This window comes from Dendronephthya gigantea, unplaced genomic scaffold (assembly GCF_004324835.1).
Source record: "Dendronephthya gigantea isolate DGI-Jeju-01 unplaced genomic scaffold, DenGig_1.0 000006F, whole genome shotgun sequence".
NCBI lineage: Eukaryota > Metazoa > Cnidaria > Anthozoa > Malacalcyonacea > Nephtheidae > Dendronephthya > Dendronephthya gigantea.
The window spans coordinates 2,390,991-2,416,864 of NW_021163016.1; the positions used below are offsets into that span (position 1 = coordinate 2,390,991).

Below are 25,874 nucleotides of genomic sequence, written 5' to 3' on the forward strand. Positions count from 1 at the left end.
ACAAATGCAATATAAAAATATTCAGCCAATGCGGCTTATGCTGATTTAAAAACTACTGGCGTTCTAATATTCAAAATCCTTCGCACTTTTCTTCCGACACGTTTCACTTTCTCTTTCTTGATACCATCTCTTCCCTAGAGTCATTCTCGCACAGTGTACTCTTCCTTAATATCGCAGAAATCTTCGGCTTCGCTCAATATACTGTCTTGACATTCCTTCGTAATTGTACTTCGAGTACACGTCACGTTTACAGAGCAGTTGATATCCGTTGACTGACTTGACTCTGTCCTTGTATTATTATACATCGTAGCCTCGGCATCTGTGATGATTTCAATCACTTCGTTGAAGTTGGGGTAAGGGAGAGGGTCCGGACCAGGTAAAGACGCAGGTTCTGATGGAGAGTCGGAGTTTTTTCTGAAGATCAGCATCGTCTTTTTAAAACTGACGGTCCTATCGCGGTTTTTAAACACTGCATATTGGATTAGGGAAGGAGGGAACATACAGTCGTATTCCGAATAATACGGTAACGCCGCTTCCTTCTTCTCCGCAACGGTTTTTTTCCCCATGTCCTCGATTAGTTTAAATTTTGGTGGATCTTCTGACGTACTCGAAGAAGCTGACTCACCACTCTCGTTGTTTTCTTCCTTGATTACATGAAATGACAAATTGTCTTTATTTCTCTTCATGGCCGTTTTACCAAATTCAGGACAAGCTTTTCGGTCAATACCAACTGCATCTAGCATCACCATTCGAAAAACAGAGGATGCTGTTCTTCCAAACATCCAAGCTCTTTTAAAATCGGATGTCTCATTTTCGCCACCAAATTTGTATTTATTAGCATCGCCATCGGTATTGCTTTCTACCTGTCTCAGCGAAGACTTTTGTTCGTTCGTCTTTTCCCACAAATTCTCACGAATTTTTTTTGCTCGTATTCTTTCGTACCGAGTCAAAGATTCATTTGAACCAAATCGCACAATCAGTTCTCCCATCACTTTGTTAGCGTTTTCATACAACAACACAGGATTTGATGCAGACAACAATGCCTGCTTATATATGCGAATTAAAACGTGTTCAGTAGAAAATCTTAATTGTTGGCCAATCAGAGTGAACTATTCGCGACTTTAAACAAACAACTGACAAATATAATATTACTCAGAACATTTTAGCCTGCTTGCAGACTAAAACATTTTCCGTGTTTCTAAAACTGTATAGAAAGATGTTTTCTGACATGGAAAAAATGTTTTCTATTTCTTTTATAATAGTAACTCGATAAAAAGATTTTGTAGAAATTTTATAATTCGATTCAATTACAAATTCGCATTACATCGCTTCGCTTGTCAAGTTCGGCGGGTACTTGACAATTAACATTTTTGTTAATGATCGGTAACCGAAATCAACACATTCCGAACGCACATCACTAATCTGTGATTACTACTAGTGATATAAAAAATATTGTTATTCGCGTGTCCCGCATGAGGCCCGCCCCCCGATAGACAGCCACAGGTTATAATAGCGCAGTAAGTCGAACAAGCTATTTAAAAATATTCCATTTATAAATTCTTTTAATTTCAATTACATATATATATATATAGTTTATGCATAATGCTTTTGTTTTTCTTGAACGGCCGTTAAATTTCGCCATTAATAGCAACCTGTCTCTTTTCCTCTTCCAACTTAGCTTTCTCTTCAAACTGTTTATCGACAACAATGGAAAGATAGTCGAGAAACTCCTCCAAACATATTGCCTGAGACTTTATGCAAATAAATATGAAAAAATTAAAGATAAATTAATTAAATAGTGTTTAACAATCGTTATAGAACATTTCAATGAGGTATATAGAGATTACTTCATGGTTGACGAGTGCGTACGATTTTTATGCACGAGTTGTGAAGGATCGCAAAACGAAGGAGTGAGCGTAGCGAAAGAGTGATTTTGCGATTCTTCACAACGAGTTCATAATAAAAATCGTACAAACGAGCCAACCATGAAGTAATTTGTTTATTAAATGTGTATAGAGACAATTTGACAACGACACGCTTTTAATATATGCTTCGTATGCCCATGGGATATTTTAGGCAACTTCTGTCACATGCATTGCAGCCGCTATGCGGCTAATTTGAATTTCAAAGGTGTCAGGGTTTTTTTACTCACCCTGTAGTTTAGTGAGCGGTTACCCTTTGAGGCACTTTCTACAAATTAATTTATTTGAAACGTAGCGTATCTCATTCTTTTAAAGTCATTAGTTTTGTAAGCATTACGAATAACGAGTACTGCAGTGCTAAGTAACCTTAATCCGCTATGCCTGACTTATGGACTACAGCTAATAGAACACGGTCGCTTGTATTGTAAACATTACGAATTTGTGTGCAAATTTACAGCCAGCGCTCGAATAATGAGTACTGCTAGGCAACCTTCATTCACTATTTCCGACCACAACTGCAGTCTGACTACCGGTTATGAGGGGGGGCAAGGGTATTTTCGTGATCTGTGATTAGCATCATTTCTGTATTGTGATGCGTGATTTAAGAAAATGCCATTCCGTGAATCGTGATTAAAATGCGTTCCGTGACTCGTGAAGACCTAAAACGCTGGCAAAGACATCTTATTTTCCCCAATATTTTACCACTATTTATAATTTTTTAGATTAAATACTGGGCCCCAACTAAACTAGGTAAAATAGTTTAGGTAAAAGGTAAAATAATCAAAACAGTAGCTTTCCCCCTAATTTCCCAGTCTCTGCTGCAAAGTCAACTAGTCGTAAAAATCGTGAAAATGAAATGATCTTCTTCGTGATTCGTGAAATCTTAAAAACGCGTTTGTGATTTCGTGACAAGACCCCCCTTGCCCCCCCCCCCGGTTATGGACGACAGCTATTAATTTCTGGGAATTTGAATGCGGAAAATCTATCAAGGACAAGGAAGTCCTAAATAGATTCTGAGAAATCAGTTATTGTACTCATATGGGCAACTTTAATAATGAAAAGGAAACAATTTAAAACGTTACAAATGATGCAAAGATATTTTATAAACTACAACAGATTATAAGGTTTATGAGATAAAACAAAAGAACCTGTGAAGTCTACAAATGCAATATAAAAATATTCAGCCAATGCATGCTTATGCTGATTTAAAAACTACTGGCGTTCTAATATTCGATCCTTCGCACTTTTCTTCAGACATGTTTCGCTTTCTCTTTCTTGATACCATCTTTTTTCTAGGGTCATTCTTGCACAGTGTACTCTTCCTTAATATGGCAGAAACGTTCGCTCAATATACTTTCTTGACATTCCTTCGTGATTGCATATCGAGTACATGTCACATTTACAGAGCAGTCGATATCCGTTGACTTTGTAGACATCGTAGCCTTGGCATCCGTGATGATTTCAATCACTTCGTTGAAGTTGGGGTAAAGGAGAGGTTCCGAAAAAGGTGAAGACACGGTTTCTGATGGGTTTTTTCTGAAGATCAGCATCGTCTTTTTAAAACTGACGGTCTTATCGCGGTTTTTAAATACTGCATATTGGATTAGGGAAGGAGGGAACATACAGTCGTATTCTGAATAATACGGTATCGCTGCCTCCTTCATCTCTGCAACGGTTTTTTTCCCCTTGTCCTCGATCAGTTTAAATTTTGGTGGATCTTCTGATGTACGCGACGAAGCTGACTCATCACTCTCGTTGGTTTCTCCCTTGATTACATGAAATGACAAATTGTCTTTATTTCTCTTCATGGCAATTGGACCAAATTCAGGACAAGCTTTTGGGTCAATACCAACTGCATCTAGCATCACCATTCGAAAAACAGAGGATGCTGTTCTTCCAAACATCCAAGCTCTTTTAAAATCGGATTTCACATTGACGCCACCAAATTTGTATTTATTATCATCGCCATCGGTATTGCCTTGTACCGTTTTCAGCGAAGACTTTTGTTCGTTCGTCTTTTCGCACAAACTCTTACAAAATATTTTTTTTCGTATTTTTTCGTACTGAGTCAAAGATTCCTCTGAATCAAGTCGCACGATCAGTTCTCCCATCACTTTGCTAGCGTTTCATACAATAACACAGTTTCACAGGATTTGATGCAGACAACATGTCACAGATTAGCTATATATAGCTCTTATATATAGCTAATCTGTGACAAACCTGCTTATTATAGAAACACGCGTGGGAGTTTGGGAGAACGAGAAATAATCAGAGGGAAAACCATGCCGTAGGGCGAGTTTTTCCACGTTATTTCGAGTTCTCCCAAACTCCCACAAGTATTTCTATAACTGTATAGAAGCACAGGAAAAAATGATTTCTATTTCTTTTATAATATAACTCAATAAAAAGATTTTGTACAAATAGTATAATTCGATTCAATTACAAATTCTCATTACATTGCTTCGCTTGTCAAGTTCGGCGGGAAAATTCCCGCCTTTCTATACAGTTATAGAAACACGTTTCTCGACCAATCAGCACGCGCGTACTATAATTGTTATATTATAAAAAAATATTGTTATTCGCGTGTCCCGCATGAGGCCCTCCCCCCAATAGACAGCCACAGGTTAAAATAGCGCAGTAAGTCAAACAAGCTATTTAAAAATATTCCATTTATAAATTCTTTCAATTTCAATTACTTATATATATCGCTTATGCTTAGTGCTTTTGTTTTTCTTGAGCGACCGTTAAATTTCGCCGTTAATAGCAACCTGTCTCTTTTCCTCTTCCATTGGACATAAATTAGCTTTCTCTTCAAACTGTTTATCGACCACAATAGAAAGATAGTCGAGAAACTCCTCCAAACATATTGCCTGCGACTTTATAAGAATAAATATGAAAAAATTAAAGATAAATCAATTAAATAGTGTTTAACAATCGTTATAGAACATTTCAATGAGAGATTAGTATATTCTCTTAAACAAGAAAACGCGTAAAAATATTTATCATTCTATTAAAATGTATCGTTCAGTGCTTATTTTTGTTTTCAGAAGAGGGCGTTTCGAAAGTTATAGAAGTACTGCAGGTGCTATTGCATTTGTCGGAAAACGAGGAATCAAATTTTCACAACAGTTTACCAAATGTAGACTAAACAACGCCGCGTCTCTCTGCGACGGAGTTCACCAGAAACAATTATTTGAGTCTCCTGCGAGCTTTTAGCGACTTTAACTAATAATATAAAGCGTCTTCCCATACAGCGACGGAAGAAAAACTCCGAAAAGACTGAGGCGAGTGAATGTTTTCCACGTCGTAGCATTGTAGCATTCTAGTTCCCAGGTTTTTCGCGAAAAGCATGACGAGTTTCATCGATGGCGAATAAGCATATAAAATTTAGACGAATTTTCCGTTTCTATTCATGAGCTAAAGGAGTCTTAATCAGTGGTCTCAATTCAAGTAGAAATATTAAACTATGCAAGCGATGCAACCTAGCCTCGTCCACTGGCATCTCTTATGTATTAAATTCAGTATATTAGGTTAATAGGCATGCGTTAGCTGTGTCATGGAAGGTGAGGAAAATTTTTTTCTCGCTCCCCCGACACAGCTAGCCCAAGCCAAATAGGCATATTTTTAGTTACATAAGAGATGCCTGCGGAGGAGCCTAGATGCAACCTATACAATAAAAAATCTTTTCAACGTACTTGCGAATAAAGTGCATGAGCCAAAAATGGCAGTTTTCGAAGAGTTCGACCGCTCAACTGGAAACTCTTACTGCAACAGGAATAAATAAAGTTACTAAAGTTTTTTCAAACAATTTTTAATCATTCATTGTACACACTCACTCTGCAATTTTCTTCAATTTCAAACTGCAATGTGTGACATCGTTGTCGACGAATCTAAGCACCTCGAGGGCTCTATGTTTTGAAAAAAAATCAAGCACAAAAAATAATACGTTGAATACGATTTGTCGTCAATTAAGCTGACAACTTCGCAGGGACGAAATACTCAGGTTATACTTCCACAATACGTTTATACTCTTCATCGCTGAAAGGGAAATTTACAAGCTGACAAAAACACAAGGTTTCATTCGTACCTTAAATCTAATATTTGGGTTGCTGGTGATATTATGCTTGTCTAGAAATTGTGCGATATAAAAAATATCATTTCGAAGAGATTTTGATTTAGTTATAAAGATTATAGCAAGAAATAAATAACGCTTACCCTGACTAGTTCTTTAATACACGAATGGTATATTTTGTAAATAGCTTTGGGCGAAGGGGGTCCAATGTATTGTTTAATATCAGCTCTACGCAAATGAGAATCAAACAAAATTACCGCCATTTTTTGAGATAAAATGACACCATCTGAGAAGCACTATAGTATAGAGCATTGAACGTCAGTATATCTTCTTAAAGCAACAAGGGGGAGTTTCGTTTTACACCAATCAGCTTATTTGTTTACATTTTTAGTAAGCCAATCAGAATGCATTAATCTTCACTACTTCCGGTAAGAAGTTACATCATTTGCCATTTTACATGAAGTATTAAGAATTTAGGAGTTCTGATTGGCTCTGCCTGAAAAATGTAAACAAATATGCGGATTTGTTCAAAACGAAATTCCTCCTTGTTTCTAACCTGTCAACAAAGGCCAAGTCTATTGCACCAGTAATATTTGAAGTCGTCAAAATGATAACATTTGGATATCTAACGAAATTGAAACAAATTACACAATTTCGGCTGAGATTTTCCTTATTCCAAGCTTAAAGAAAATTGAGAGATGCATTCAATTTGATTCCTGTTTCTGTAAATATGGCAATATTTCCTGAGGCCCCAGATGACGACCTTTTTATTATCTGTTGACTTCTAACTATATACAAAAACTCAACTATTTTTGAACATGTGAAGACATGCATGTGTAAAACACATTAGTTAAGTTGTACCTTTTTATTTGATCAATCTGTGTTAAAAAAGCGTTCACGACACGAATGGCATCGGATGGCTCCTGACCATTCAAAGCAGACTTGCGCGCTGCTGTTAGACTTTCAACCTAAGCGTTAGTGGAAAGAACGAAAATACCATCTTAAGACTTAAAGCTTTTATACACTAGAAATAGCAATGCGTATTTTGTATATTAACCTTTAGCCGGTTTTAAAGCTGTTGTGTTTATGATGAACTTGAAGTTTAATTCAAAGATAGCAAGCCAAATGTTCAAAAGATCCGCATTATTTTATATCCCACCTCGTCTATGAGTACACAAACCAATGTTTGGCTATCGTCGATAAATTCCTGAATTTTCTGAAACATTTTCATCACCAGCTTACCACTCTGAACAATCAAATCGGAATGTTTAATTTGTTGAAAAACTCTCAGCCGACAACAAAAATCAGGATCTTAAGAGATTCCACATGCACTGAGATTTCTACTTCCAGTTTCAGCCAATAGTTTTTGCATTAGATGTACCTCTGAAAACCATTTTGAAAACAAGCTATGGCTATTGATCTCGATAAGTTGACCAGTGTGGAATCTGAAATAACAGTCGAAGAATCAGTGAATTTCCATGAAAAACCGGTGGGAGTTTAAACCAGTTCTATATCTCTATATGGCGAGAAAATATCTCGACCAAAGTACTAAGTTACCTATCTGCTAGTCGAATGGACAATTTTTGTGCCAGAGCTTTGCAGAGCGAGGTTTTCCCTGTGCCAGGTGGACCTGAAGAATATTGTAATTTGTACAGATTTCATGAACAAAGATTCCGATCTTAAACTATCAAAAAAAGAGCCAGGGGACTTCTAGCCGCCAAATAGCCTTTTTTTTTGCGAGAGTCGTATCACCGTCCGAACAAAATTAACTTAAAATCAAACAATTCATGATTTTAAAATTTTGGCGGGAAAATATTTCACTGGCCTTGTTTGCCGCGTATTTGGTTACATTAAGCCTCCTGCTTTTTATGAAGAAGTCTGTTGGGGTTTTATGACCGAAATTGTTATATTTTTATTTCATATATGCCAGGGGTGGTCTCGCGTTGCTGTAGTACAAGACCTGTGTCTGTGAATTTCCGCTTCAAAATGGCGTTATCGACAGCCGAATATATTTGTGTGTATCATTTCCAACGTACCATGAAGCAAAACAACTTTATTCCAGGATATAATATTGGTGTTTACTCCTCTGTGAGAAATAATTTCATTTCATTTATATTTCATGATTTGTTACTAACAATTGGATACACAAATGTAATAATAATTCAGGAAGAAATCACTTAGATTGAACTCATTTTCACAAACCTGTCAGAAAATAAAAGAGTTGTGGAGGCATATTGCAAGAGCTAGTGAAGAAAATTTAGGAATAATATGGATTCAATATTGGTTGAGTAAAGATATATTGAGTCCAGGTACCAATAGAGATCAGTGCTGGAGAGGACTGAACGCATGAGGGGAGGGGGGTTGCTTGGGGAGGATGTAATATTTTGCTTCAGTGGAATACATTGAACTGCAGAATGTGCTCAGCTATGGATCTCTATATAGTAACTGAATTCAAGTGTTAGGATTGGCCTGGTAATGAATTTGGCAGTATATTATATGAACATACTTGGTTTTTGACATCTGAATCAAATAGCAAATTTTCCCATAAACCATGAAATTCTTCTATAAAATAAATATTTTTACATGAATTGCTTATCTAAAAGAGGATAGATTTTGGTCATGTAATGAAAAGGAAGGATTCTATTTCGCATTTCAAAATAGTTGACAAAGATAAACTTTAACCAATACAAAATATCTTATCATGGTGTCATCACTCGTATTTCAGTTTATAGCAGTGCTACAACCGAGGACTGGTTATATTAGATATAGCTGCTCTATGCAAATTAGGTTGGTTACCTGCAGGTAACATCCAATGATTTGCAGCGGATATGTCATCTTCTAACTCCTCAGAACCAGGCTCATCATCGTGGAGTTGGTAGACATGAAAACTCAAGGATGCTTTTGATAACTGTACAACCTGAACAGAATTGCCACCTCAAGTCATTCCATTAACCCATTAAATAGAAATGCCAGGAGATAATCATATCCACTGACCATGCACTCTTCATTTTTGATCTGACACTTACCATATATGCCTCTTGTTAACAACACATAAGATTTAATTTGTGTTAGTCTAACTACTAGTAAGACACATTAAACAATTCGTTTATTAACAACAAAGTCGCCCAATACCTGGCCATATTTGCTGAAATAATCGGTATCACAAACAACGCAGATACTCTTAACATTTTCCTTTAAATATTCGTCGGTGAACTCGATAAAACATGTATCCCCGTGGATGCTTTGAACCTCTGAGAGAAGTTCTGCAACCGCTGAACCCAACTGTTGACGAGAAACGGTGCTAGAAAACACAGTTATATCATAGGAATTTCCGTAAAGCCTCATGACTCATGAAATTCGACTCAATGTAGTTATTCTAGTGCAATTCTTTATATTTACATGGGGTAAGAAGAGACAGGATATTTACTTTGTATACTTGCTAGAGACATACAAAAAAAGATTGTACAATACAGCGTACATCAAGTTTCGATAATAATGTACCGTACACAGTATACGCATACCTAGTGTTAATTTGGTTCACCTCGACGTGAAGGATCGGGAGTTTTGGCGTAGGAAGTGCGTCTGAGAGCTCGTGTACTTGGTCCATAACTGTGGGATGATTTTCTCTTTAAGTTCTCAAATAATTACCTCATTTTTGCAAGAAAAAAGCAGACTATTTTCGTACAAAACAAAACACTTTTGAAAGTTCCGCCATTTTTAGACTCATTTTTGGAAACTAGGTCTCAGTCTCCATATTTTGCGCGCGTCCAATATTACAAAAAGTAAAATATTTTGAGGGAGTTTTTAAGTTTTTATCCTGAAATTTTTAGTTTTGCTGTCATTTTGCCATGACACTATTAATAGCTATCTGTGACACCGATAGCTATTATTATATTGTCCTTGATAAGGTCAAATATACCGCAATATTGTGTATTCGACTTTTGCATGGTCGAATATTCCGAAATGCAGATTATAGACCTCATAGAGACGTTGAAAACATCGCATCAGTCAGCCAAAATGCTGGATCCGCCCTTGAGCCACGTTGCACAAACTACGTGTGTCGATAGAGATCAGTGTGAACGAAAATACAATATCATCAAGTGAATCTCGTTCACCGAGCCACATTATGTTAATCGTAGATGAAGTACTTACAACACGCGTTGTCGAGTCAGTGAATGATTTGTAATTTTAATGAAGATGAACATCAAAATAGGAAGAATTTAAGCATGGTTTACAGCTGTATTTTGCCCTGATGTTTGTCTTATCTTTACACTGCTACGGGACTATGATAGTCAAGTATGTGTCAGAAAATATAACGTTGAATTCCGCCAGGATTTTAGCCGCAAATTGAGAGCTTCCTTTAGCTGCGAGACAACCTTTATGGAACAGGCAGTCGTACTGCCCCAGACAAAAGAAGACAAAATGTTGCCATTCCTATCGTCTGCAAAAGTGTCCAGCATGTCCATCGATGATGTTGAGAGGAACCTGCAGTCTAGATTATCTTCTGGGTTGAGTAATAGCGACGCGGAGCGAAGACGAAGGACTTACGGGTCGAATGAATTCGATGTTGGACCAGATACCCCCCTTTGGCGTAAATACGTGGACCAGGTAGTAATAACGGACCAAAGGATTCGTTTGAGCCGATTACAATGGCTTATACTTTTGATTCTCTATAGCCTGGTTCACATATGACTGTGGCATGCCTGCGAAGTATGTCTGCGGTGCTCTTAAGGCATATGAGAACACTCAGCGCCGGTTTATCGCCGGTGTCTCAGGCAGGCACAAGAGTTGCCGGCGGTATGCCGGGAGAGTTGACTCGAGTTCAACTTTCCAGGCAGGTCGGCGGCAAAGCGACGGTGTACGTAGCACATTTTTATTATTTTTATATATGTGAACACGCTTCCGACACACCGCCGGTGTGCCTGTAGAAGTCTTTCCCACAATACACTTGTGCCTTATCTAAATTTAGTACATGACAGGATCGAATGGCTTGTTGTTGGGGGTGACGCCGAGCTACCGGCGGTGGAGAATTATTATGGATGCACAATTTTCCTGCGGTGCGTCACAGGCTTACCCCAGGCATATGTGAACCAGGCTTAATTCTCTTAATGTTAACGGTCATTAATTCGCTTCGAGGAGCGTACGATTTCAAAGAACGCTTTCAATATTTAAATTGTTGCAAATTATCACATCAATAACAACAATTTTTTTGTAGTCTGCCGAACTAAATATAGTTGCGATGCCAAACTGCAAAACTCCATGATAGACAAGTTTCGTATTTCTACAAGAATCAGTTTCAGGCACAAAGCAAAAGAAATTCGCACTTTATAGCTATTATGTTAAAAACGTGTCTTTTTTTACAGAATTGAACATGATTGTAAATTAATCACATGATGTTTTACAAGGTCCTATTATGATTTTTGGTGTAAAAAATTATGTCACCAATTAGGGCAATATTTACAGGGTTCATGACAATATTAAAAATGTGACATTGATTCCACAATTCTTTCAATAATTTTCTCAAATTTTTAGATTTTAAAATCTTAAACTATTTTAGTTATTCTTTGGAACTGAAATTCTCAGCAACATTCAAAATATATGTACCAGGGAAAGCAAATGATTGGAAGTTATTTCAAAATCTTATATTTTGAATTTGAGTATGACCATGAATTTAGACTTCTTCATCATACAAGCAACTAAAAATCTGTCTCTCATAATAATGTGAATTCTAACATTAGTTTGTTTGAATTTTAGGTTAGCTTTTATGTATGTATATTGAGAAACAGTCAGCAGTGGCGTAGCCAGAACAATAATTGGGGGGCCCATATTCATATATTCGTGACATGCAGGTTTAATTTCTTTTCAAATCAATTGTTTTTACAGTCTGTTAACATGAATATATGAATATGGCCCCCCCAATTATCAATGCTGGCTACGCCACTGACAGTCAGAATTGAGATGCCAGTCCAATAGTTACCAAATAATGCATAGATTCACATTTGGTATTTGACTTGTGAGATCTTAATTAATATCTATTCTTTAGTTCAAAGAACCGATGATTTTATTACTCTTGGCATCTGGTATTGTTAGCGTTATGATGGGACAGATAGATGATGCAGTTAGCATTACAGTGGTATGTTTATCATCATGTAACTTTCAAAATTTGAGATTGCCTGGCGAAGGTAAGTCATGAAAAGGTATGCCATGTGATATGTTTCAATATCCCTGTATTTTTAGGCAGTTTTAATAGTTGTGACTGTTGCCTTTGTCCAAGAGTACAGATCTGATAAATCGGTAGAAGAAATTAAAAAATTAGTTCCACCAACATGCCACTGGTAAATATGCCATTGACTTGTATTGTATCTTGTATGAATCTCCTGTTCTGGATTCAAAACAATTCCCTTAATTTCTTTATTAATCTGCCAAAGAACTTTATAAAGCATAGACATTTATTCAATGCTATTAAGGCAAACAGAGATCTCATTTTGAAGTCATTTTTTTGTTAGGAATAAGCCTAAATTTTAGAATTACTTATGGAAGTATCACTTGTGCCCTGAAAGATATATTTAATTATTTCTCTTTTAATTGTGGTCTGCTCTTTTTTTCAGCATTAGAGATGATAAATTAGAGAATTTTTTAGCCAAAGATTTAGTTCCCGGCGATGTTGTTGTAATATCTACCGGAGATAGGGTTCCAGCTGACCTCAGACTTGTCGAGGTAAGATTATATAATACTGCAAAAGAGTTTCCAAGAAATTTCTTGGTATAGATTTCTAAGCGTTTTTGTTTTTTTTAATGTGGTGGATGAGTATCTTTAAATAGTCTCCCTGTAATTGACTGTTTCATTGCTAGGCACTTGACTTAGAAATTGATGAATCTAGCTTCACTGGTGAGACAGAACCCCAGAGAAAAGATCCATCGTGTGTTCCTGAAGCCGTAGCTAACGGCAGCGTCACGGAGCAGAAAAATGTGGCGTTCATGGGAACACTTGTTCGCTGTGGGAAGGGGAAGGTCAGAGTTACATTGTAACTTATAGGGATAATAGTGAGTTCTAGGTGATACAACTGGTACAAACTACGTTAAATCTTCGTATTCAAAGTGGTTATAAAGGGATAAACAAATTTGCATATTCCCACGAAAATATTTTCGCGGGAGCGACATCGACTGCGACATAATAATCGTATTTTTTGTTCTAAGATCAGTATAAAGTCAAAGAACGTACCGTGCCTAGTACAAAGAATGAATAGTTTTGTAAACAAACTATGAGACTCATGAAGAAAATTGGGAAACATGAAACTCCCGCTTTTGAAATCATCTCAGCTATGAGTTTGAAGTGACAAGCATTTAGTATTTGCTAAAAGTAGACAAAACAATGCAACTGTGGTCAGTATTTGAGACTTCAACATCTTAAACTGTCTGATATGGGCATAGCGTGCTGTTTATAAGGTCAAAAACACTCATGGGATGCGTTCTGTTTGATAAATGACAATTAAATATGGATTAACCAGCAAAAATGAAGTATTAGTCTTTCCCAAAAGAGGTCAACGTTGATTCTTTAAAAACTTTTGAGGGCAAAAAATATAATGTAAAACTTCAGTTTCGAAGCGTAGGTCTAGGCACAGAACAACAGGAAATGACTGATTACTTTCTTTCAAATTTTTCCTACAACAATCCTGATTATGTTAAAAATAATGCCATGATTATTCTTTCCTTTCTTTAAATCGTCGTCTTACCAACATTTTTGTGTTGTAGGGATTTGTTACGGGCACAGGGGAACACACACAATTTGGAGAAATCTTTAAACTTATGAAAGCTGAAGAGGTAAAATCACATGCTACTTGATATCAAGTAAACCGTGAGCAGTCTGGGCATGAGTAATACCTTGTTTGGTTTGACTCCAGTGAACTCAAATAAGACTGGAACGCTCACTCTGTCCGAAGTTTGAAGCCAAGATGGCGGACATTGAAGCCTTTCTTGTAGGTATGATCCAGGCCTCCACGCGGAAATTTCGTAGGTAAAATGGCGGCAATTTTTATTTACCCTTGAAATTTCCGCGCCAGAGGCCTGGATCATACATACAAGAAAGGCTTCGTGATTCGCTATCTTGGCTTCACTCATTAATGAGGGAAAGTCAGAGAGTGAGCGTTGCCGTCTTATTTGAGTTCACTGGTAATGCCCAGAGTAATGCCTTGTTTTGTTCGACTCTTGTCCAGTCAACCGCGCGGTTTATGTGTAACAAATGTAATGATACGGTTTTGTTTCAACCAGCCTCCCAAGACTCCGCTTCAAAAAACTATGGACTCGTTGGGCAAACAGCTGTCGTTTTATTCCCTGTGTATAATCGGTAAAAATCTACTCTGCATTTTATTGAAGTACAAATAATCGCAGCCCAATTCTTGATATCTCCTTTTAAACTTAGTTTGTGCTTTCTTAGATTTTTCACACGTTACTATAAACTCGTTTCAGGTCTCATTATTTTACTCGGTTGGATGCAAAATCGACATATTTTAGAAATGTTTACAATTGGTGTGAGGTAAGTATTTTATGTTGAAAGAAATGTTGGCTAATCAAATGTCCTTTCCAGCTTGATTTTGTCTAAAATTATATAATATACCGGTTGGTTAAACGAAAATTGTTCAATTTCGATTAAAATTTTCTTCTATTTAGTCTGGCCGTAGCTGCAATTCCAGAAGGCTTGCCAATTGTCGTAACTGTCACATTAGCGCTGGGTGTTATGAAGATGTCCAAACGAAATGCCATTGTAAAGAAACTACCAATTGTCGAGACACTTGGTGGGTGCGATAAGTACATTAGAAAAAGCGGTTTACTCCATATTATTCAGAGTTTCAGTATTAAAGACAATTTATTATAGACTAATTTTCGATCTAGACAAGTTGATGCAAATATACACATAGGAATTGCAAGTTTAGATGTAAATGTTGCCAGATTTAGATGCTAGCACTTTCCTTTCTGCATGGTTTCAATCCATGGTTTCAATCCTAGTTTCTCGTACCTTCACAGGTTGCGCTACTGTAATTTGCTCGGATAAAACAGGAACGCTGACCAAAAACGAAATGACTGTCACGCAGATTTACACAGCTGATGGCAAACTAGCCGAGGTGGGAACTCGGGAGAAAATTGCTTAAATCTTTAAACTGCATCTAAATTAGCGAGATATCGCGATATTTACATTTCTTTATTGTTTATGATGTTTTTCAAGGTTTCTGGAGTTGGTTATGATCTCGACGGTACGATTACCACCGGGGAAACGTATCTGAATCAGGGACGACTGGTTGAGCGGGATGTTGTTGTTGATAATTCGAATCATCCAGGGATACGGAGGATCCTCGAGGTACACGTCGTCAGGTCCCTTGGACGGGCCTTCCTCTTGCGGAGCACAGGGTATTTCCGTGTCTCATTCGAGCCATTCTGTTTCAGGCGGGTTGTCTGTGCAACAATGCGAGCATCAACGCGGGTGTTTTGATGGGTCAGCCGACTGAGGGAGCTTTACTGGTAGCGGCGATGAAAGTAAGAATTGAGCTGCGTTTATTCGTTCTGACCATCAACGTTTAACATGCCATAATACGTTACATATTGAGTCTTACGGTTGAATTCTTAAGCGCGCCGCACACGAGAGCTATCAGCTGAGCTAAAGATCTCGCGGGGCTGTTAACTCAGCAATTTACTCTCGTGTGCGGATAGTTTTCGTGAGGATTCGCCTCGAGAGGCAAGTTTCTATCGTATGCGGATGGTTTTTGGGATGAGTTAACTGCCTCGCGAGTGTGTTATCTCAGCTGATAGCTCTCGTTCGCGGCGGGCTTTACGTGGCAAGAACAAGAAATTATTTACCTTTCTGGCTAAGACAACTGTCTTTCTTTTAGTTTAGCTTACATGACGTAAGGGAAGATTATATTCGCTTGGAAGAAAGACCATTTAGTTCCGTTCATAAATGGATGGCGGTCAAGTGTAAATCGAAAAGACGACATGGAAACGAGGTTTGTACAACCTGAATCTCACCAAAATTCTATAGCAAACGACAGGAAAGCAACTGATGATTTCCTGCGGTGAAATCTAATAGAAATTCTCTCTGTGTAGGAACTGTATTACGTCAAGGGAGCTCCTGAGAGAATCCTTGAATTATGCACTCACTATTCAAAGGAGGACAAATCCTCGATGTTGACAGCCAAAGAAGTAGACCGAATACAAAAAACAGTGGTCCAAATGGCCTCTCATGGTTTACGAGGTATGTATTTTTCACCACCAAGCTCTCTTAACTCACGCTCGATGTAGTTCACTTTGATGTACCGCGGGTTGTATACCACACACAACCCGTTAATATGAAATAGGTAGCAATTGACCGAATGAATTAAGGAACACAACATGAGTAAAAATACTGTTGAAAACCATTGTGTCGAAATTTACCATTTCCAGTAGTTCGTCTTCATTAATCTTATTGGAATAATTTTTTTCCGTTTCGTCTTGTTTAGTGATTGGTTTTGCTAGCGGGACTAGCCTTCAGCAACTTACTTTCCTTGGCGTGATGGGAATCCTGGATCCGCCTCGACCTGGTGTTGAGCAGTCAGTACATACATTACTGCGCAGCGGTGTTCAGGTGAAGATGGTCACGGGTGATTCACAACACACTGCACTAACAATTGGTAAGAGAATTAAGGTCAAATGGTGGTCTATTTCGGAACCTAATGATACAGTTGGTACAACGGATGCTTTTCTGCTTGTGTCGTACAACAGAGAGCCCTTGTTTTGGGCTGTTAACCATTTTTTATAGACGATCTTAATACGGTATCCGGGTAATCTGTAATGGGGGGAAAGGACTGGGACTAGTTAATAAATACATATCCATTCCTCTGTTTAAACAACTAAATCTAAGTATATCTAAGTAAGTAAATTAGCTTGTAGGTATACCACGTAAGTATTTAATACTGCAATAACTTCTTGAAATATCTCTTGAAATACACTTTATTTCGGTTTGCACTTTATGTCGGAGCTATTGTTCACTCCGAATCTAATCTGTACCTCTCTAACTTATGAAATAAAGTGGCATGCTTCGTTTTTAGCGGAAATCCTGGGAATTTATAAGCCAGGCTACCACGTTCTGTCCGGGGAGCAGATGGATGCCTTGCAACCACACGAACTCGATGATGTCATTGAAAGAGTAAGTGGCGGGAAATTTGGCGGGAAACTTATGTGATGAATGAATAGACTGTGAAAAAATTGTTTTTGTTTCTTCCTTAGGTATCAGTATTCTACAGAGTTAGCCCAAGAAATAAATTGACAATTGTAAAGGTACAATATGTAGATGCTTGGTTAACAATTATTTAGGGAATATTTGGTTCAAGTTTCAGAAAGATACCTTGCTTAACATCATCTTCTGAATGAAGGAACCTCGAGAGAACTTCGCTTGTTTTTAGTCTTGTTTTAGGCCCTTGCTCATCGTCCTTTGATCACGTGTGTTTCAGGCGCTACAACGTCATGGTCACGTGGTCGCGATGACGGGCGATGGCGTGAATGATGCGGTGGCATTGCGGCGCGCAGACATTGGGATCGCTATGGGTAAAATAGGTACAGATGTGAGCAAAGAAGCAGCCGAGATGATCCTTGTTGATGACGATTTCAATACAATCATGTCTGCCATTGAGGAGGGGAAGGGAATTTTTTACAATATTAAGAATTTTGTGCGATTTCAACTAAGCACGTAAGTGTATATATACTGAATCTTGGAGTCATTTATAAATATAATGTCTCGGCAACTCTCTTTAGGATGTTTTTTAACATAATTAAAACTGAACTCCTCAGTGGCAGTTTAAAATTGTATCACTTATGGATTGGGCACTTATGGAATGGCGTCAAACTTTCCTAATGTCCTTACCACTTAGCCACGGAGATTGTTGCTTTGTAAGAAAGAGTAGGCGCTAATCAACGAATGTAATGTGCAACACTGCAAGGATTAAGTTTACTTCTTTTGAAAAGTTCCTCAAATGTTATGAAACAACTTTAATTTTTTGTCTTTCCAGGAGTATTGCAGCCATATCATTAATATCTATTTCAACGTTTCTCAAACTTCCTAATCCGTTAAACGCGATGCAAATATTGTGGATTAATATCATCATGGACGGTCCTCCTGCCCAAAGGTACGTTTCATCAGTTTCATGCATGAAAATGGAATTTGTCTGAAGCCAACGTCAAAACCGTTTTGCTGTTATTTCAAATGTTTTTGTTTATGGTTCCATGTTCTTTTTTCGTCACTTTTTAACCAGTTTGGGCGTGGAGCCAGTAGACCGTGACGTCATGAAGAAGCCACCACGTGACGTTAAACAACCAATCATAACTAGATCTCTGATGTTCAACGTGATAATGAGTGCTACGCTCATAGTCACTGGTACGCTCTGGGTGTTTTGGCGTGAGGTAAGGAGTGTGATACTTCATGTCATACTTCATACATGACTCGTAATTTACTTAACATGCATTTTCATTGTGACAGTTTAAAACTCTTATTCAAATCGAATTAATTGTTGCGCGTCAAGTTAAACTCAAAATTTAATTCAAAGTTTCAAAACCCCAGCAACCTTAACATTTAGCGCAAAATCGTCTAGTACTTCAGGTTCTTTTCTATGAAAAGGTGATCTAGGCCCCATTACACTCGCATGTACCGATCTTAGGATTACATGACTCATAATTGATAATTCCACCAGCTAGCAACACAAAAATTCTGGATAACACAACAAGCCTCGTGTCCTTGCGCTATAAAAATTTTCACGGTCCGTTTACATATAGAGATCAACGTTAAGCAAACACGCCGTTGATCTATATAAGTGAACAGAACGCGCGTTTTTCAATTTCTTGGGAAGTAAACTTGAACAGATACTTTCACGAAAGATTTCCTTGTCCGTGTGGGCCTAAGTTCTGATCTCTTCTCCATTTCAGATGATAGATGACAAAATCACTGCACGTGATACGACGATGACGTTCACGTGTTTCGTTTTCTTCGATATGTTCAACGCCCTGAGTTGCCGCTCACAGGTAGGAGGCGAAATCTTTGATGGGAGGGAGGAGGAGGGTATCGGCAATGGGGTAGGGGGGAAGGCTTTCTTTGACCCGGGGTACACAATAGGAGGTACAGTAGATGAGTCTGTATAGATCTTCAGTCATCGTTGATGAAAAGTTTTCAAGTGAAAACACTGAAATGACGCTGCAGTTTGCAGTGATTGTTATCCTTTTGAAATGAGAAGTCGAGAGATGTATGGATTTGTTATTTTGTTTGGCCTGAATGCGGGATATTTTCCGGGATATTTAGCGGGTATACGCATGGGACTGGGATACTTGGGGTTGCAAATGTTGGGATACTTGTGGGACAACTTTTCAAATGAAATAGACGTCGTAGAGTTAAACAGGAGCGCGCATGTATCAATAATCCTGTGTGGTCCAAGACCAAGGATTAAGAACGGAATATTTCAATAAAAAGTATTCCAAGCGGAAGAAATTGGTCAAAAGAGATAAGATATCCCACCCATGAGTACAACAAGGCAATGAAAGAAAGGAAAAAAAAATTAAAAGGCAAAAAAAAGTTTCGATGAATCTCGCATCACGCAATGATAAATTAAGCTGATAGGTGAACATTCTCGTAGTAATGTTTTTTCACGCACGTGTCTAATATAATGTGCTTATCTGGTACCTTGACCTTATTAACGTCGCGTTTTACGATTTGAATAACGTCAATAAATGCCTTTTACATAGCAGGGAGCGTCTGGAAGTATCGAAAGTAATGCATTCAACTATGTAGAACATATTTTCGCTGTTGCAATTGCACATGTATGACACGCGATGTTTTTACAATGGAAAGTATATTTAACAAAAACACATGTTCGTCCGCCCACAGTTCTGTATTTTGGAAGTTTTAAAAGCCTAGGATGGCTTCACCTTTTGAAATAATCCTTTCTATTAGCAGGTTTTAGGCAGTACATGGGGTTATAGTTTGCCGATATAAATTGCACCTCGGGTATTAAATTTAAAAAGCGTGTGTGTAACTATCAACGAAGTTTCGAAACTTCCTATTGTGAAATATTCAGATATGTTTCAACATGAGTAAATATTTGTTAATTATTTTAAGAATTTCAAAAACATTCGTTGAGACGCTGTGACGAGCTATCATGCACTCTGAGAGCGATGATATGTAATCATACAATTAGGGCAAAAATATTTCATTCATCCATTTCTAGAAGCTGTGCATGTATTGAACTAGCATTTGTTTCATCGTTATTGTAATTAAATTGCAAGTAATTACACAATCATTTACAGGGACAAAACCTCAAGGTTATTTATCGCGCGGTCTCAAAACCAGCTAGGATTTATACAGAGTTGCTTAATGTTTGTATTCATGGCCCTTCGTTTGATGTTTCAAGTTTGCAATGAATCGAAAGTTTGTAATGAATCGAACGTTTGCAATGAATCATGACGTCTCTGCATTTGTAGTTCCCTTTGCAAGTATAGCTCTTCCTAATGTCTTCCTTTGCAAAGTTTGTGTACCAAAGAGTTAGTGCATGTCATTACATTTCGTGGGAGTAGAAAGAGTAGTTTTCGTGAGAGTAGTTTGGTTGGAAACCTTAATGACTGCTCTTGCTACACATGAAAATGATATCATTAACTCGTTAAATATAGGATGCATCATAATACTGCATGCTTTTTTTTTGAAACATTCCGCACAAGGTCGATTGCAAATGCGCGAGCCAATTTTTGAAGCTTATTCAAGGTTACTTTACCAGTGGGGCGCTCTATTGCACGTTTTGTCGCGAGACCCACGCTGGTATGCAGAACGAAGCAAGGTCGAAAGACAGTGAATTATGCCAAGGTTATGCATGCAGACATTGGGTAGGGCGGAATAGAATGTAAACATTTCAATTCACGAACATCAATACAACCGATTAATGACTGTATGCAGCTATGCAAACATCCTCTATTAATTCTATTAATGCATTTAACTTCCCAAACGTTTTTTTTTCATCATTCTGTCCGGAAGCAGTACGCTGTCGTTGTTTTCAAATGCTAATTGTCAAGGGCAAACCATTCATGATGTTTGTTTATGGGTTTTGAATGCTAGTTGATTTTCAAAGTCCATCGAACGTTTAATTCCTTCAATAAAGTCTTGGTATTCATCGTTATTTATATATACAATAATTCTTTGTTGCTTACATGCGTGAAAATGCAGTTAAACCTGTCTTCACTTTTAATTACCCAACTATATGTTAATCAATAAAGCATTTTAAGATTATGTTTGATACTTCGAATGTTCGCCGTCAACGTCAATAATAGTGAGTTTAAGATGCAGCAAATCTATACGACGCGGACGTGAAGTTAATGATACTGCGTTAATTTCCACAGTTTCCCAACAGGGATAGGAATTATGGACTCCTTTTGATAAACACGGTCAGAGCTGTACGTAAAACAAATGGAAATATTGGTATATACTTAAGGCGGATTTCCACTTACAGCAAAATCGTTCGCTGGTGAAATATTTAAATATTTTCTTTTGAATTTTAACAGCATAGATAAATTAGGGCGACTTGATTGTTCTCGCGACTTGACTGTTCGCTAGCGAATGATTTCGCTGTAAGTGGAAATCCACCTTAACAATAGTAGCGGTTTTCATGTCACATCCACGTCGTGCATCTTAAACTCAAACTGCAATCAAGTGACCGTGCACACAGCACCTTGATTCATTCGTCTCACGAATTCTTGCATTCTCATCGAACATGCATTCTTGAGAATATAATCCTGATTTTTTATTCAAACTTAGAGCATTCTTGAGAGATAATCCTACCACAAGTCTTGAAAATGTCAGGCCAAAACGTTTAACTTATACAATATAAAAGATTTCATTTAGTAATGCTTTTTTGCTCATGAAATCAACTACTTTTCCATGTCTGTTACGTAACAATTCTGAGGTTATGCAACGTCATAGCTGATATTTCATTAGAAGATTTGTCCATCTTTATTCAGTTTAGGGCAAAATTCCACACAATAAACCTTTTCATCGTGTATGCAAGTTTTATTGGCTATTCCATGATCACACAACATCTGAAATGTGTTAATTTGCATGCAAGCTGAAAAGGTCGATTAATTCGTAATACAACCAATTGCATATTTCGTGGGCATTTATTGTGAAACCAACTATATCTTATATATATAGCTTCTATATACCCAGATGAATTATTGTATAGGTATAGTGTCTATAATGTTATGTCTGAAGCCAAAAACGTCGTTTGCTCAAGGAACCAGAATATGGCGACATATTAGATACTCAGGTCTTTATATTCACAGAAATTTTGCGTTGATGGGACTTGTCCCTTTCGATGCGTTTAGCCTGAAGCAACACCGCGTGGATTATAGAATTTTACCACATGCACATAATTAGCCAGTTGTGTAAGATCCCCAATATAGTTCTTTGGCGGTAAAGAATGCTTGCTCTTTGGAATTAAATCGACTTAAAAAATACGAGTATATTTGGGGCATTCTTTAGGCTTATTCCTCGTATACCTCATCACGAATCGAAATGCACTTGAATTTCAGGAAACTGGGTTGGGTTTATGCATGTTTTTCTCGCCTCGACAGCTGAGAGATAAAATACTAATCTGATTTAGTAGCTTTTTGGATGTCGGAAAGATACTGAAATAGTTTACATTCATCTCTGTCGAAACTGTCATTTTGTGCAAAGATTTTGGGAGTTCAAACACTCGTGGAAAATAGCATCCGTTAATCCCTTGAATATATAGTATTCAAGTTGTTTACATGTGAAACGACGATGAGCAGAATCCTGAAATGTCATTTCGGGAACAATCAAGATTTCTAGATAAGAATTCCAAGAATTTATCGACGAATAATCGTAGAAATTTGGTTTCGCACCGTCTTGTGTAAATGTTCCAGCCACTGCGATATATATCAGATGCGTATATGCCAATTAATGTGAATCATGTCGGTCGGTGTGTTACAACTTCGTGCATGTTCTCTGAAAATAGAAAACTTTTTCTTGATATGTGCTGACAGACGTTCTCTGGTACGTATAATCAAAAAGAGTATTGAGCCAAAGGGATTTGCGTAGGTATATGTGATACGAGAGGCGACGATAGCAGTTTCCTGGTTTTCTAGTTTTTTAACAGGATGAGTGGAGGCCGATAAGGTCAAGGATACCAGCTGATTCTAGCATACCCAGAATTCACATTATCATGCCTCTTATCAAAAGTTTTCATCAACCACATGTTCGAGAAACAGCGAAGTACATACTAACATATTTCTTGGAATGGATGACGCAGGCCGCCATGACTCGCGCAAAAACTAGACACGCGAACGTTATATATACGTGTATTCTCTATTTGGTTTTACATGTGATAATAACGACGGTTAACTAAATATCGCACTGCATGTATTCCTTCGAAAAACGGGCAAAAACGCTTTTATAAAATCGAGGGACAAACGTTTATCATTTTAATGTAATTCGCCTTTTGGGTAGCACTTAACCTTCAGGCAACGATAGTGCATGAAATATCATTCTGTCGCAAGATTCAGCCTGCTATTCTCTCTCTGCAAATGCTTTTGAATGAGAGGGTGAAAGTTAAAAAAAGGAAAGTATCTTCAAATCCTTTTCCACGCGTCGAAATTCTGGCAAAAAAATTTCAACCTCCTCAAGTTTTCAATCATTGAGTTTCGTTGCGAAACCTGCCGCATTTTTTTACTGAAGTGTTCGCTAGGAAAGGTTGAAACGAGAATGTATGTGGGAATTAACAGCGTTTTACACTTTCCTGATAAATTTTCTCGACATATCTTCAAAGAAGGCCGTCACGTTTATAGAAGAATTCATCGCTTCAGGCAACGCGTGCATCAGTGTTTTCCCACGACTTTTGTGCAAACACGCTCCCTGTTAACTATGTTCAGCATGTTTATTTATCCTCTATTGCTATCGTTGCTATAGACGTGTGCTTTTGAAACGGGGTATGTATATCCGGTCGTGCATGATGCTCTATGCAACACAGCGGCAGCAGTCGTTATTATATTTGGCACGAGCTAGGAAGGTGCATACCTCGACGCGTCTGTTGTGATAATAAAAACATATCAGTATCTTCGTGCTAATATCTATAACCTTAAGATGATGATAGCTTGTTATAAGCCGATTTTTGTACAACGAAAATGCATGTAGATAAAAGAAAACATGAATTTAAATTTCAAATTTAAAAATTACAGTTGTTGATTTAACAAGAACATTCTTGCCTCAAGGTGGCCTTTCCAATCCATGCAAGGTCGCCTTGTTTAGATAAATATATTATTACCACAAACACGAACATGCATCAATGATGTTCATAATATACATGAAAACCTCGTCTTGAATTACAATATAAACCTTACTTGTATAGCACTTAATTGCGCTATAGATTACCTAAACCTTCTGGATAAGTCTGTGATTTTTTTCCAGATTTACTTGGTAATTGCATGCATATTATGCACAGAATGAGGCCATGATAGATCTATAGCTTTCTCTCAAATATCACGGAGGCAAATTTACTTTAGCAAAGAAAAGCTTTCTGTTTGAACTTTGAAAGGGTCAATGACATGGGCTTTTTCAGAACATGACTTCTTCATTATGGAGGAAATTTTGTAATTATTATTATGTTGATTGAATCGCTTGATTGTGGAATGTAATGACTAACGATTTTCATCTATATTCATTTGATCTTTCAGACAGCTTATTTTCCAAACCAGCATGCATAGTGTTTATCAAATTGAGAAATGAAATATGTAAAAAATTTTCGCGAGCAAAAACATAAAAATGCGAGTTTAAATTGTTAACAGGTATATCGTTAAAAAATGGCATATTAATACACAAGACACAGTCATATAGGCTAACTTTTTTTTCACGTCTTAATTTGGTTGTGAAGTAACTTTAAACATCCAAGCTAAATATCATGTAAAGATATTCATTCACAAATTCACAAATGCATGCATGAGTTCTTGGTTCAGCCATTCATAAAGTGTGTATAAACCGCTTTGTCCTTATGTAAGCGGTCGGTAAGCCAATCCTAAGCCAATTAATCCTTACCCAATACCACCAACCCAAGGGGGATTATGAAACTCGCTTAAGAAAATTTTCACATCTTTTTTTATCGACCATATTTCAGGTAAAATCCGTATTCACCATCGGCGTTTTCTCCAATCGTATGTTCTTACTGGCTGTTGGAGGCTCGCTTCTTGGTCAAATGCTGGTCATATATTTTCCGCCTCTTCAATCAGTTTTCCAAACGGAAGCCCTTCTGTTTTCTGACTTAGCTCTGTTAGCCTGTATCGCGTCGACCGTTCTAATATTTGACGAAGTCAGAAAGCACATAGTTCGGCGGTCGTCAAGAAGACAAATTCCCGACGAAATGCTGTATCCCGTTTAGTTATACAACTAGAACCCTTATGCAAAATGCTTCTTCGCGAAAGTCCTGAGATTTACTAGAAAAACAAATTTGTATCAATGTAATATTCGTTCACAATTCTGAGAAACGTATAATGTTCTGAGAAACTTGGAGAAACGTAATGGTTTTTCTCTGTCAAAGTTTTTGGATGAAGAATTGTGTTTAGATGACACCATCCAGATGCCTATAATCATTTCAGTTCCGAAAGTATGTCGAAAGTTGAAATGTTGGTGAGAACTGAAGACAAAGATATACGAAATAGGTATATATTATATACTTAATTGTGTAAGTTAAATATTCCAATTTGTACAAATGTTTTGCAGGGGATCGATAAATATATCGTTAAAATATATAAATAATGTTATTTCAAACAAATCAACAACCCAAATGCATGAGATATGTAGTTCTATCGTTATCAAATATC

General features: G+C 37.4%; 2 protein-coding genes across 2 annotated transcripts; one reads left to right on the top strand and one right to left on the bottom strand.

Moving 5' to 3' along the window:
• Positions 1 to 4,612: 4,612 nt before the first annotated feature.
• LOC114516854 (pachytene checkpoint protein 2 homolog) lies at positions 4,613 to 9,714 on the bottom strand. The gene is made up of 16 exons (XM_028536442.1): positions 9,516 to 9,714; positions 9,127 to 9,295; positions 8,791 to 8,911; positions 8,501 to 8,556; positions 8,197 to 8,237; positions 8,031 to 8,080; positions 7,552 to 7,624; positions 7,376 to 7,439; positions 7,154 to 7,240; positions 6,856 to 6,962; positions 6,551 to 6,619; positions 6,138 to 6,222; positions 6,010 to 6,050; positions 5,759 to 5,830; positions 5,618 to 5,687; positions 4,613 to 4,798 (listed from the first exon to the last, which is right to left on the bottom strand). The coding sequence occupies exons 1-16, from the start codon at positions 9,599 to 9,601 to the stop codon at positions 4,667 to 4,669; spliced, it is 1,323 nt and encodes a 440-aa protein (XP_028392243.1). The 5' UTR covers positions 9,602 to 9,714; the 3' UTR covers positions 4,613 to 4,666.
• Positions 9,715 to 10,174: 460 nt separating this feature from the next.
• Positions 10,175 to 25,788, top strand: LOC114516414 (calcium-transporting ATPase type 2C member 1-like). Its single transcript, XM_028535880.1, has 22 exons — positions 10,175 to 10,602; positions 12,038 to 12,127; positions 12,232 to 12,329; positions 12,603 to 12,711; positions 12,846 to 13,004; positions 13,746 to 13,814; positions 14,262 to 14,337; positions 14,460 to 14,526; positions 14,661 to 14,785; positions 15,015 to 15,112; positions 15,214 to 15,345; positions 15,432 to 15,521; positions 15,875 to 15,988; positions 16,089 to 16,236; positions 16,481 to 16,651; positions 17,069 to 17,166; positions 17,247 to 17,297; positions 17,471 to 17,706; positions 18,026 to 18,142; positions 18,269 to 18,416; positions 18,936 to 19,031; positions 25,172 to 25,788. Exons 1-22 carry the CDS (start codon positions 10,375 to 10,377, stop codon positions 25,430 to 25,432), a joined length of 2,781 nt encoding a protein of 926 aa, XP_028391681.1. The 5' UTR covers positions 10,175 to 10,374; the 3' UTR covers positions 25,433 to 25,788.
• The last annotated feature ends 86 nt before the right edge of the window (positions 25,789 to 25,874 follow it).